The 14,195-nt window shown below is 41.3% G+C and overlaps 2 protein-coding genes across 2 annotated transcripts; one reads left to right on the top strand and one right to left on the bottom strand.

The window, feature by feature from the left end:
- Positions 1-2,129: 2,129 nt before the first annotated feature.
- Positions 2,130-9,378, bottom strand: afg1la (AFG1 like ATPase a; the record flags this gene model as incomplete). Its single annotated transcript, XM_084569421.1, is given in 14 exon segments — positions 2,130-3,389; positions 4,878-4,988; positions 5,073-5,213; positions 5,651-5,751; positions 5,840-5,910; positions 5,998-6,080; positions 6,171-6,229; positions 6,511-6,610; positions 6,723-6,853; positions 7,483-7,584; positions 7,683-7,734; positions 8,713-8,775; positions 8,777-8,919; positions 9,252-9,378. Coding segments are annotated over 14 exon segments (1,434 nt in total). The 3' UTR covers positions 2,130-3,239.
- A 2,141-nt stretch (positions 9,379-11,519) lies between these two features.
- LOC311505049 (sex comb on midleg-like protein 4) lies at positions 11,520-13,655 on the top strand (the record flags this gene model as incomplete). The annotated part of the gene is given in 13 exon segments (XM_084568451.1): positions 11,520-11,643; positions 11,646-11,749; positions 12,057-12,155; positions 12,157-12,187; positions 12,356-12,426; positions 12,428-12,551; positions 12,554-12,557; positions 12,733-12,761; positions 12,764-12,892; positions 12,980-13,177; positions 13,180-13,197; positions 13,290-13,438; positions 13,530-13,655. Coding segments are annotated over 13 exon segments (1,206 nt in total).
- Between the last annotated feature and the right edge of the window lie 540 nt (positions 13,656-14,195).

The following is a 14,195-nucleotide window of genomic DNA, read 5'->3' as shown; positions in this document are numbered from 1 at the left end:
CATGGATTTTAAAGATGTTTTTTAATGGACACCTAGATTAAAATCTAATCTATTCATTTTATTTCCAATAAAGCATTTTAAAGCATTTCCTATTTATTAATTATGTGGCACAACATGGCTTAAATTAACTGTAATCTTTTGAAGCAAAAACCTAAAAATGCTGACAAATAAAAAAATAAACAGTAATTTTTTTTTTATTGCTGTTTTATTTATGATATAAAACACAATGCCAGGTATGGTAGTTGTTGTTGTATTTGCTGCAGTTTCTAAATACGTCTATTTCCTATCTGAAACCAGGCCCGTAAACGTAATTGAAAGTTCATGTCCTCAGTGTTGTTTAAGAAAGTTGTGCGGTTTAACTTACCACATTCTTCACCTGGAACAATCTCGAGAGGTTCTGATGTGCCTCAGACCAAAGACATTTAAATACGACCATTTTTCTACAAAACATACTGAGTTAAAACCAAAAAAAAAAAAAAAAGAAACTAAAACAAGATTGAGTATTGGCCTCCTGTAATTACAGATGGTCTGTGTGGAGAGGTGTTTCATCCAGGACTGAAGATGATGAAAGAGGTTGATGATGAAGAAGACGAAGAAGAATATGAAGCAGAAGAAAAGTAGAATTATGAGGATCATTATTATAATTATGATAATGAAGAGGATGAAGAGGATGAAGAGGAAAGAAGAAGCTGACGAAGACAAAGCAGAAGGCTATTATGATGATGGTGAAGATGAAGAAGACGACAACGAAGCAGAAATAAAGCAGAAGATGAAGTAGATGGAGGAGATGAAGATGAGGAAGCTGCTAATAGTGAAGAATATGAAGAGAAGGTGCTAGTGAAGATGGCGATGAAGAGGAAGATGATTATGATGATGATGAAGACGACGAAGCAGAAGTAGATCAAGTTTATTATGGTGATGAAGAATTTGTAGGAGGAGCCAAAGAAGTTGCTAATGACGAAGAATCTGAAAAGGATGATCATGACGAGGATGATGATGAAGATGAAGTAGTAAGAAGAAGAAGGAGGGTGGTGGTGATTAAGACAAGGCAGCAGAAGAGGATCATTATGATGAAGATGAAGATAGCGATGAAGCAGAAAATGATGGCGATGAAGAAGATGGAGATGAAGATGAAGAAAAGATGACCAAGATGAGGAAATTGCCAATAATGAAGAATATGAAGAGAAGACACTACTGAAGATGATGGTGAAGAAGAAGATGATTATGATGATGATGATGATGATAAGGAAGACAAAGATGAAGACTGCAAAGAAGCAGAAGATGATGAAGCAGATGGAAGTGATGAAGATGAAGTAGTTACTAAATGACAATGAATATGAAGAGAAGATGATGATGATGATGATGTAAACCAAGATGAAGCAGGAGATGATTGATATGATGATGATGACGATAAAGAAGATAGAGGTGATGAAGATGATGAAGATGTAGTAGTTACAAAACAACAATGAATATGAAGAGGTGATGATGAGGAGGAGGATTATGAGGATGATGAAGAAGAAACAGATGAAGACAAAGCAGCAGAAGACAATTATTATGATTAAGAATATGAAGACAACGGCGAAGCAGAAAACGCAGAAGATGATGATGAAGATTAAGAAGCAAACCAAGACAAAGTAGGAGATGATTAATGTGACAATGATGACGACAGGGTGGGTGGAGGTGATGAAGAAAAGAACATGACGAAGATGAAGTAGTTACTGAATGACGATGAAGAGAAGGAGATGTTGATGAAGAGGACGATAAAGAAGAGACGAAGAAGACAAAGCAGAAGAAGATGGATGAAGACGAAGCAGAGGATGATGTAGATGAAGACGTTCCTAATGATGCTGAAGATGAAGAAGATGATGAGGAGAACAATGAATAAGAAGATGTAAACAACACTAAGATGATGACGAAAGACGACAAAGGAAGTCAATAAAAGAAATCTACCGTTATTAAAATATTCTAAAGTTTTGACCACTTGCTCCAGAGGCGTCTCTCCAGACTTGACCTCAGTATTTGTTGACGACTGCGAATCATTGAAACAGTGACTTTCAGTAAAGAGTCAGAAAATGACCGACTGAGCGAGAAATAAACTTCATTTGAGTGAAATCACAAAGACAAACAGCATCTTTATGTCCGTTCATTCATATTAATTAAACATATTTAGGTCAGACGCAACGTTAAAGACAAGCACAATACATTAAACAGAACTGCTGATGTATTTTTGTCTGAAATGATTCATATCATATATTATATATATATATATATATATATAAAGAAAAACATCCTTAATACAATCAGTTTCAGTCAGGCTGCTGAAACCTATGTAGTAAAAATGTATATCCTGTTATACATCAACAAAGATCTAAAGAACACTTGTACAGATTTTCACATACAGATGTACTGTATATTAATAAAACTGATTTGATTCAAGCAAATTGAGTCTAAATTTACTCTCCTACTTCTTATTTAAATGTGTCATCACATGTGATCAGGAGCAATAATACATTTGCTCAGCTCACTGACAGTTATTGGCACCAGTCAATTACATCCTCCAATCAGAAACAGCTTTAAAAAGGACATAAGTTTAGTTATGTAGTATATTCCTACTAAATTAAATCCCACCAACCGTCTGCTTTGCACTTTTGTTTGCATAGGAGATTAACTCTGAAGGTTTTTTTCGCACTTTCACTTCCCACACATGCAGCAGCCTTTTTGTCTTCGTCAGCCCGCTGTTCAGATAAAGAGGAGATTAATGTAAAATGGCAACAAGTCAAACACCGACCAGCGCCGACACTTGGTACGCTTTCATTAGCGGACACATAAAAGTGTCGTGTCCTGGAATTAATACGGACTAGTTTTTATGTTTCCGGTTTCGGAACCAGCAGCCACCGCATAAATCAACACAAAGTCCCAAAATCAAACCAAATCCCATCCAGATACATTATGGTGTAAAAACCACAGAGTATCTCAGCAGATTAAAACATCCCTTAAATCATCAAGTGTGTTTCTGAGTTGGACCTCAACGTGACTTAAAAGCAACACGACACCCCAAAGTTCATCTTTAAAAATAATGTCCCGTAAAGTGCTATGTTGCAGTAAAATGATAAAAGGCCTTAAGACGGCAATAAATATTCTCTGTAGATTTGCACACATACAGTTGAGCAGTCCCACATCGTTTGTTCTGATAAGTTGAGGAGGAGGAGGAGTAGTGTTCAGTTTTTTGGCAGAAAGGTTTACGGAGAAACCGTTTCCTGTGATTTTGTGCTTCTGTCGCCCTCCAACCAATATTCCTCCGTCTGCATCTCCGTGAGCCGAGAGACCGTCCTCTGGAAGGCAAATTTCTCCTCCTCCCCGCTGAAGATGGACAAACTGCTGGCTTCATCCTGTCGAGCACAGAGTTAGGAGGCTTTATGCTAAAAGAATTAATAAAACAGTCGTTATCTTTACATTTCAAATGTTTCAGTCTGCTCTAAAGACATGCTTTATTATTTTTAACCTTTCATTTTTATGTGTTAAGTCAGATTCCCCACCGATTTCCCTGCACAAACACACTGGATACGATTTTCTAATTTAATATTCTGATCATCTTTATGCCATTTTTACTTTTCCTAAGTCAGGGCTCCATGCAAGTTATACGTCATCTGTTTGTTAGTTACTAAAAAGGGCCCTAACCCTAAACGCAGCCTGTCTTATCATCAGGGCAGCTCTCTGTAGGAGGATACATCAGACAGCAAGTGAGCATTTTGTCCTCCAAAGTTGATGTTTTATAAGCAGGAAGAATGAGCAAGTGGAAGGATCTGAGCGACAGTGTGTTCTGTGTAGGGGCTGGGTAGCTGGAGCTGACCCCTGTCCTCTGATGAAAGCTCCTACAACGGACACGTAAACATCAGAACTGGACCGTGAAGAAATGGGAGAAGGTGACGGATCACATGTTATTTTCTTTGGATCGTCTGACGCTGATTCAACTTGTAAAGGAGGGGAGCTGTGGTCTATGGGTTAGAGAAGTGGACTTGGGATTGTAGGGTCACTGGTTTGCATCTACATCCAGAGGCTGAGGTGCCCTTGAGCAAGGCTGCCCTCTGCTTCAAGTGTGCTTACTACTTTATGTGTGTACATATGAATGGGTTAAGTGTGGAAAACAAATTCAGTGTGCGTGTGCATATATAGGCGGCCAATGAAGACGATTTCCATTTCATTTAAATTCACTTTAAATATTACTGATTATTTCTTATTATTAAATTAATAAATTTAGTGGATCAGAGCATGAACACTCAGTGATTTATAGCCTCACCCTATTTATAAAGTTAATAGGCGGTTTAGGTTTCTGCGTCAGTTTAACAGCGTAGCTACGGCAACAGCTCAGACCCTAACGCCTCCACAGAAATGTAACTACGCAGAATACAAGAGCTGCGACTGGTCCGCATGGTAGTAGCGTGTTTCTGCTTTAGTATTTCCGGCTGCTTCTCCATCTCCGCAATTTTCAAATTGATCCGTTTTGGACCAATAAAGATGGAACATATCGAGGTTTGGAGATACAAACATTTGTACGAGTCATCTTCTGCGACATTACGGCGAAAGTTTCAGTCGCCGCTTTTGAAAGTGAAGCAGGAAGTAGACACAAAAATTAACCAGACTTTACAGAGCGAGCCAGACTGACGAGTACACAAGTATACATGACTCGCACCGGCGTAGGCTACATACTGTACTAGGGTTAAGGCATCTATGTCCTGCAGTATCTTAAATGAGCCTTACGTGAAGTCCTGCTTAAGGTGGTTTTACAGTGCCCTCAATAAAGTGGTTTACTTTCAGCTGCGTGTTTCAGTTCTACTCTCTGACTTAATCAGAAAACCCAACGTGTTAACCGCTCTCACCCTTTTCAGGCCCAGATCGTCCATGAGAATGTGGCTCTCGTCGTGACTGTGATCCCCGTCCTGCACAAAGATATCCTCCAGCGGGTGATCGGCCAGGATCACCACCCGCACCTGAAACAAGAGACCTACAAGTCAACTCAGAGAATTCCTCAAGGTTTCGTTTTTCCTGTGCGAACACGGATGAGCGCGGGGTACCTTGTGGTCGTAGAGGGCGTCCACGAGCGTTATGAGGCGCCTGGCCTGGGTTTTCTTGTTCAGCGTGAGCAGAGGAATGTGTCGAATGAAGATGGTGTCAAACAGTCGTGACATCTCCAGGTAGTCACTGGCCCCTAAAGGCTGAAACATTTATGTTCAAACACACATTTACTCAAAAACTGGATGTTTTGTACTGCTGCACACAGCTTTAATGTTTACATTTCCACATGTTTTAGTCAAACCACAGTTTCTTTTGGATTAACCCAGCAGATCAACCAAGAATCAAAGAGACTCAGATGCAGGTAAAAGGCTCTAAAATGCAGCAATACATGTGGATTTATCCGAAATGATGGTAAAATTGGTGCCGATAACACCAGATTACAACTTTATGAGGGAATGGTAGCAGGTCTGTGTCAGCAGTATGCAGGAATACTATTATACAATTAACATGAACACTCAACAGCAATTAGAAAATCACGGAAACCAATAAAACCAGACTTTGGGGAGGGCTTTGTCCATTGTGAGAAAACACTTCTAATAACAGCAGTTATTTAATAATATGTATAAAAGAGACTTACTCTATCACACAGCTCCTCAAACGTGCAGTCAGCGATGGTCCCACAAGCTTTGTCCAGGCGGACTTTCCTGTTGTTAACGTTTAGAACTCTTGGTCGCGTTACTACAGAACCAAAAAAAAAAAAAAAAAAGGTTAAATGAGGCTACATGAGACATGAAATGAAAAACCAGATGAAATGTTATTTACTTACTGTCATTCTGTTTAAAAGCCAGCTCGTCAAACATCTTATCTAGCGTCGCTTCTACATCAGGCTCACTGGAGCTGCAATAAATGCAAAATGCAGGGAATGATTAAATAACAGTGCACACACTCAGCAGATTTAACAGTTCAACAGAAAGCTCCTCTTACAGGAAGTAGAGTTTTCCAGCGGAGGGTCTATTCCGTTTGCGGTAGTCTATCCCAGAATCCAGGCGCAGTGTTTGGCAATGTTTCTGCAGGAGACGAGACAAAGAGTTCACAGACGTTTTAATGTTCAGTACACGACACAAGAAAGCGGAGGAAACCAAATTTAAATTTCTTACCTGTAACACTGCGATAAAAGGGACAAAGTTGACTCTCTGCAGACCGTTTTTGTACAAATCTGAGGGAAGACAACAATATTTATTTAATTTATTTGTTGTTATATCTCTTAAAGTACACTGCCTGTAAAAGTATTGTGTGAATTTTGAAATGGTGCCACAGTTTTGCCACAAAATTACAATAAAAACATGTTCAAGCATTTTCTTCCCCAACTCAAGCAGCTGGAAAAGGGACTGAATACTAAAAAAGTTTGACATCATCATGAGACATTTTATTCAGACTAATGTTTGAATCAAGTTATACAACAACGCATATAAAGGCATTATGCTGCTTGCTGCTCACCTTCAGGGGGACGATTAGAAGTGGCCACAACAACGACACCGTTCAGAAACAGATTCTCAAAGAGCTGCTTGAGAATCATGGCGTCAGCAATGTCAGTGACCTATAAAGTACGCCAGAAATAAATCTCGTAAAGCCAAAGAACACGACTGCAGGGGTTACATTCTACCAAGACTGAATATCACATTGATTATTTAAAAGCTCATTTATATTACCTGAAACTCATCAAAGCACAACAGACAGGCCTCCTCGCTGATCTCCTCCGCCACTGGAGCGATGGGGTCGTAAGATTTGGCCATTTTCCCGGCTTTTCTTTTTGGCATGCTCTGCTTCAGCCGATGGATTCCTGGAGATTAAAAACACATTATATTTAGTCTTGACTGTAACTCTGCAGCGAGTGTAAAATCTAATCAATCTACACGAATACTGGAAACCACAGGGATGAAAGTAAAACGGAACAGACAGATCACAGATCAAATGTACAGTACTGTATGAAGTATACGGGGTGAAATGGTTTAAAGTTAGATGTCTGTGAAGTGCAGCTAAAGCTGATTGTTAAATTCAATATTTGGCTTCAGACTTAGTCTCCTAGATGCAAATCACGGTGCACAGAGCTGCTGATTCAGGAGGCTGCTTGTATCCACTGTCAGGAGAACTGAATTAATGAGGAATGAATGAATGAATGAATGAATGAATGAATATGATAAGGAGAAGAGACTCTGCCTCAGAGGCAAATAGATAGATTTTTCCAATATGAAATATCTGGCCAAGTTGTTCTACAACAGGCCAAAGATGGTATGATGTTTAAGATTCCAATTTAATTTACACCTCTGTCGTTCTTTATTCAGCTTCACAAACACAAGGCAAAACAATTCATTAATTCATGCATTCATTTGTGCTCTCACTCAAAAGTCTAAAGGTGGAAGTGAGGAACGTTTTCCTCAGAAACACATCCTCGCTGTGAATCCTACTCACTTTTATGCACATCCAACATGAAACCGTGGAAATGAACCCTTTTCTTCTTTTCAGTCTCCACATAAGAATAAAACATGTCCATCACCATAGTTTTTCCTGTGCCTGAAACAAGAAAGATCGTTTACGTTGGCAGCAAATCCAGCCATAAAACACCAGGAAGAAATTAAGTTCAAATCAGCTCTGTGGTCCACTTGTCTTACCGACATCGCCGAAGATGTAGTAACCTTTCGGAGGCTTCGGTTTAGTGAAAAACTGAAAGAAGCAGAGACAGCGATGAGAACTGGCCAAATACTCCTCTGTCAGTTATTCAGGTTTCTTTTGTAACTTGTGAACTAACTTGTGTATAGAACTCATTTCATGTAGATAAAAAGGAGCGAGACTCGAACCGCTGTGAGTTTGTTACGAACACACAGGAAGGAAACAAAGCACGCACCTATGGATCTCGACTCCAAATTCAAACACAGTTACACAGTCTACAAAAGATAAGGCTGATTAAGAAGATTACAGTAGAGAGACTGTGTGGAAGAAGACATAGCTGTATTTACAAATAATACAGAATGAAGGTGAGTGAAAAGAAATTAAGGTAGACAATACCAGCTAGGGAATAACTGGATATATTAAAAGAAAAAGCAGGGCTCCACATAACTGTGCTCTTCTGTGATACAACTATGAAAGATACACTCACTAGTCAGTTTATTAGGTACACTAATAAAGACAAACACATTCAAATATAACAGTCCTTCACTAAAAATTAGCTTAATGAAGGTTATGGTATTCAGCGCTGGTTTAAAATAACTGAGAGAGCTGTGAGTTCAACTGTGTTTTCATTTTGGAGGCTGTGGTTTGCAGTACTATTTAATTCTGTTGTGCTGTAATGACACGTTTCTGTTATTTTCACAACCACATTTTAGTCTATTTTGGGCTAGGCTACATAACAGAAACACTGTTATGTTACTGCTACAGCCTCCAGAATGATCATACAGATTATAGAGGACTGCTATATTATAATGCATTTATTGTCACTAGTGTACCTAATGAATTGGCGAGCAAGGGTGCAATAAAATGGTTAAAAGAGACAAGTAAAACTTCAATGAGCGTGGAGATGCTTCAGAATTGGATTTGTTTCTACAGGTAAAGCTTCATTTTTCTCTGCAATAAATATAAATAAATAATACATTTAAAAAAAAAAAAGGAAACCATCAGCAATAATCAGGGCATGTTTCTGTCTACCTTGGAGAAGATGGATGTGGGTGTGTTGCTGTATCCTCGCAGGGTTTTGTGCAGCTGGTCCAGGTTTGTGCAGCACCGCTTTCTGATGCTCGTCCTCCCGCAGGGTCCCGTCTCTGATCAGCCCGCTGTAGTGATCCAGAGGGCCCCTGAACCCGGCCGTGCTGAGGCCGGTCTCCTCCGCAGACTGCCGGACTTTCACCGAGTAACCTTTAAAATGTTAACCACAAGCAAAAACGATACGTTAGCTCGTTTGTTTACACCAAAAAAACAGCATATTGTTGATTCAGAAAGTTATGATAATGTTGCTCTTATACTAATATCAATAAGACCAAAGATTAGCAAGTAACTTATCTGACAGCTGACAGGAACTACTGTCAAAATAACGTTTATACTAATACCGAGTTAACTCTAAAATAACGTAAACTAGCAAAACTTGTCAACTAAAAGTGAAGCTAGGTTGACTCTTCACTATGAAACTATGATTAGACCTCCAGACAAACACATTTTATCGCTTCAAACTCACCAAAAATACGCCTCACCTCGTCTGCAGCGCTCCGCCAAACATTTTAGCAGCTTCCCTGAAGAAATTTGCTCCTTTAAAAGACCCCTAAAGCCCACCGAGGCTGAGGGTGACATCTTTAAAGACAGCGGTATGCACGCCGCCATCTTGGATTCAAATTCTGTCAACGTAACTTTATTAGCAGCGTCGTAAAAAAACGGAAGCGTTTCTCGACTTCCGCCAGCAGGGGGCAACAGATCTTCGGTTTTTGTGACAGGAATTATTATAAAACATAACGCATGAATAATAGGAACCAAGATAATAATGCCGCATATAAATATTTTAATAATAATACTTTTAGAATAAACAGTGAGGTAAAGCAAGGAATTGATTATATGGAAGATAAGATTCATAAAAATATAAAACAAAGTCAATGAAACGCGATTGATATTTGAAACACAGTGTAATAATTTGAGAATACAGACTGTCCAAATGCAAATTAGTCAATGAGTAATTAAAAATGCTTTATTCAAATAACTTACGAAAAAGACAAATTTGACATATACTAGATATCTGTTGTTTATGATTGTTTTCACAACCACATGTATAATCTGCCTATTTTTGATTACCTATACCAACGAGAGAAATAAAGCAGCAAATGCCTCTCATTGAGAAACTGTAATATAGTAACTGGATTTTGAATAATTAATCTAGGCTGGAATAAACAATTATTGTAATTGCTGATCATTTACCCTCTATTAAATGTTCCAAAATGTGTGAAAAATATCAGATTATAATTTCCAATAACTCAAAGTTCACGTCTTCAACAGTCCCAAATCAAAATATATTATTTTTATTGTCGAGGATGATAAAGAAAATCATTTGGTGGAAGCTGGAACCAGGAAATGTTTGATATTTTTTTCTCAGATAAAGGGATTAAAATGATCTTTTCTTTCAGACAGCTGCAGAATGATTGATACCGAAAATTCAGGGGGGGGGGGGGGGGGGGGGAAGGAGATAAAAATAACCACATGCGGTTTCTGTTCATAATTAGCAGCAGCAACTCTGTCCTCTTGTCTAATTATACCTCCACTGCACTGAGTTGGAGTTGCAGACTAAACATGGCAGACAACTGTCAGGCTGTTACAGGGCTTACAGGCTTGTTGCCATGACAACAGAGGAGCCCTTCTCTCCCTCTCCCTCTCTCTCCCGCTCTCTAATGCACACACACACACACACATAGTGTCACTCGCTCTCTGTCTGTCTGTCTCCATTGTACACACACACACACACACACACACATAGACTTATATACAGTATTACAGTGGAATCTGCCTTGCTTTGAGATCCGTGCTCTGCTATTGGAAGCACAGTGCGGAGCGTAGGGATACTCCACATCTCCACATCTGTTCTGGATGGTGAGTGCTGTCTGGTTATTGTTTGTTTACGTATCCTGTCCCTGGACAAATCCCCTTTAACGTGAGATAAATTCCGTGGGTGTAAAATGTCTTCTCTCAGACTTGTGTGTTGTGCTGCTGCATGGAGGATGCGCCCATGTTTCATTTTCTGGTAGCTGCTCCTTGTTTCTTTCCTGTTTTTTTAAGATTAGGGGTGGAAGCTGTCATCATAATGGTAATTCATAGCTGGGGTAGCCATGGTGAAGTCAATTTCCCTCCTCCCTCTCCTGCTGCTGAATGCATTAGTCTAATTGAGATGTCTGCAGCCTCTGTGCCGAGCAGCAGCAGCAGCAGCAGCAGCAGAGTAGCAGCACCAGCAGTGTGTTAACCAAAAGGGGACGAGGAGAAAGCCACATACAGCACGAGCAAGATGGCGTTCCCTGCACTGTGAGGGATTTAGCTTTAATAGTCGGCTCCTGGGATTTAATACAAAAAGGGCTTGGCTCTTGGGCCTTTTCACAATAGAAGACAGCAGGTAATAGTCACCCCCCTCCCTCTGTCAGGTTTATTGGTGTGTTATCAGTGCAGGATGGAGGTGCTGTTTCCTCCACAGCTCATGCATGGCTGCCTCTTTTGTGCTGTTTGGTTATGATGCTGCTCTGCTAAATGCTGCTCCTCTCACTGCATTGCTCAGCTGTGTGTTCTGCAGTGTTTAGCTGCTGGACACCTTTGCCAAGCCACTCTGGTTCCTGTACGTCTCCTCTAAATTACTGCTAATGCTGCTCTCCGGTGTGCAGCAGCTCTGAGGAGGAGGAGGGAGGAGGAGGAGGGTTACCATGCAAGCAAAGTGCATATTTTAATGTGTTTCTCCTGCTCGGGCTCAGTGGTTGTTTCCTTTGTCTCCAGCTCCAATGAGTGTACCTGCAGTAACGGCACAGAAATCAGACAGCAACAACAGTGAAATGCAATCGGCTGCAGTGGCTCCCTCCTTCATCCCCAGCCAGGCGGGGAAGATACCGGGCAGGAAGAGAGGGAGACCCCTCTCCGCAATGTCGCCAAGATGGATGTTCCTAACCGCTACCCTGAATCGCTCCCTCCGCTCAAAGTGCCGAAGAAGAGGGGGAGAAAGCCGGGCTTCAAGGTCAGCCAGATGAGGAGGGATGGGGATGATGTGTTGTGTGGGTGCAGTGTGTTTAAAAATGCATGTGTACACAGACACAGAGGCTCCGTGCCTTTCAGATTTTGTGGACCCCAGCGTATCAGAGAGAGAGTTGGACACGCAATTATTTTATGTCTTAAGACAAAAACTCATATGTATTCTCTTAACAAACACACAAAAAGCATCAAAGCTACACTCTTATATGTACCCTACATTACATGATTTAGTATGCATAAATAAGTGATGTGCCCAAAACAAACACAGGCCTATACAACTTCTTCTTCTGCAGCTCAAACCCAGGATGGTGATGACACCGTTGGCTATTTCGCCACCCAGTAGCACCCCTGAGCCGGATATGAGCTCCATTCCTCAGGATGCTGCCACCATGCCCCCACTCTGCCACACCCCAGGTGCTCACAGGTAAGACACAAAATTCTCCAAATCCCAAATAAGACGCATAAATGGCTTTTATTTGGTCTGGATTGGCGCTAATGTGTCACACAGTTCCCTACAGAAGACAATTAAGGCTTCGTCCGTTCCCTTTCCGTCCTTCATTCTGCTATTTTTGTTGTGTTTCCCCCGCCTCAGTCTGTATCTACATCAACAAGCAGGCCAACACCGGCCCCAATCTGGACAGGAAGAAGATCCAGCAGCTGCCGCGATCACTTCGGACCCGACAGGCCCTCTGTGGTGCTGCATCAGGCCGTCCAGGGCTGCATCGACAGCGCCTTCCAGCAGAAAACCGTGTTCACTCTCCTCACACAAGGCTACGGGGGAGAAAAAATATCAGGTGTTGTACAAAGGCCTCGATCAGGTGTTGTTCTCTGTTTGTTTAATAGCTTCTTTACCACCTTACCCAAGGCGGCACTAAGACAAAAATACCATTAGTAAAAGTTTAATGGCCTGATTTTTAAGAAACTGTGTGCACGCTGTTTTTCAAGTGGCGCCCTGTTTTGCTCTTGCAGCACATTTGATGGGAAGCAGCATCTTCTGAGCCTCCCGTGGTGAACAGCATCGACTATGTGCTTCGGTTTCTGAAAAAGCTCTGTCGTAGCTTGCACTGTGAGAACCTCTTCAGTGATCAGCCCATTACCCAGCACAGTGGTGGCTCCTACCAGTCAGATGGTATTAAATTCCTGAGTAGAAGTTGATGGCTTAACTGAATCTAAATTCATTTTTGTTTTTTTAATGAGATCTCCATCTTGTCTTCAGCTGAAACATCCATGGCCGAGGATTACCATTTAGACGACGGCAAACGCTACTCTGTCGACCCCGGCGATTCTGCTTTCAACTCCATAAGCTCGTCCTACTCGCCAAAGTCCTCCTACGGGTTTCGTTCCTCGCAGCAGTTCTCCAACGGCTCTGCCTCCATGAGCATGTGCAGACAGTCGACCACCAGCCCAAACACATTCCAGAGAGCAACAGGACAGGTAGGAAGTTGTCACAGGAGAAAACCCAGTGCTGATGTGAGATTTATTTCTCAGAGCTAAAAAAAACAAGTTTCTTTTCTTTGGTCTTGCAGGAGGATATAACGCGTCTCCAGAGTCCCAGGAGTCCAAAGCTCCACCCAATAAGGACCCGTCCACCTGGTCTGTGGAGGATGTTGTTTGGTTCATCAGGGATGCAGATCCCCAGGCTCTCGGCCCTCATGCAGATGTCTTTAGGAAACATGTAAGTTTTTCTCAACCTTTACGACGACTGATGATTAATTAAACTTCAATCTCTCAGTTATTTTGACACGAGCTTGCTCTGCTTTTCTCAGGAGATAGACGGAAACGCATTGCTACTCCTGAAGAGTGACATGATCATGAAGTATCTCGGACTGAAGCTGGGGCCGGCCTTGAAGCTTTGCTACCACATTGACAAACTAAAGCAGACTAAGTTCTGAGTGCTGTTGTATTTTCCACCTTAAATCCAGCAGAACGTTTGAGAAAAGGTTCGCGCCGCGGGGACCCCAGGTTTGTGAGCCAATGGGAAGAGACGCTGAGGGGTACTAACTCCGATTTCACTCTTAATTGGGGGATAAAAATGTCACACAATGACCCGTAGCTGTTCAGGTATTAGATAGTGTTTCGTAAAGACAACATCAAAGTATGATCCAGCTTAATGCCGATATAAAAACTGGTTGCAATCACACCATTGACACACATATTGTTAGCTTGTAAGTCAGTACTTGGTAGCAAATGTCATGTAGCAGCATCATCCTTCATTCGTAGTCATGTTTCTGACCACGTGGCAAATCCAAGTCCAATTATCCCTCTCTTTTTGCTCTGTTGTTGGTCTCCATCTGCACCTGGGGGAACACCTGGCTCATTAGCCGCTAATTGCTCCACGTTGTCCACCAGCTAGTCTCTAACCGTGCCTGTCTACCTACTGGTGCTAAGCAGGAAGAGTATAGCAGTGTTGTTAGGAGAGTGAACCAAAACAA

Source organism: Chelon labrosus, assembly GCF_963514085.1.
Source record: "Chelon labrosus genome assembly, chromosome: 20".
NCBI classification, from domain to species: Eukaryota; Metazoa; Chordata; class Actinopteri; order Mugiliformes; family Mugilidae; genus Chelon; species Chelon labrosus.
The sequence above is the reverse complement of the archived record's forward strand: the minus strand, read 5'-3'. Positions and strand labels throughout refer to the sequence as shown.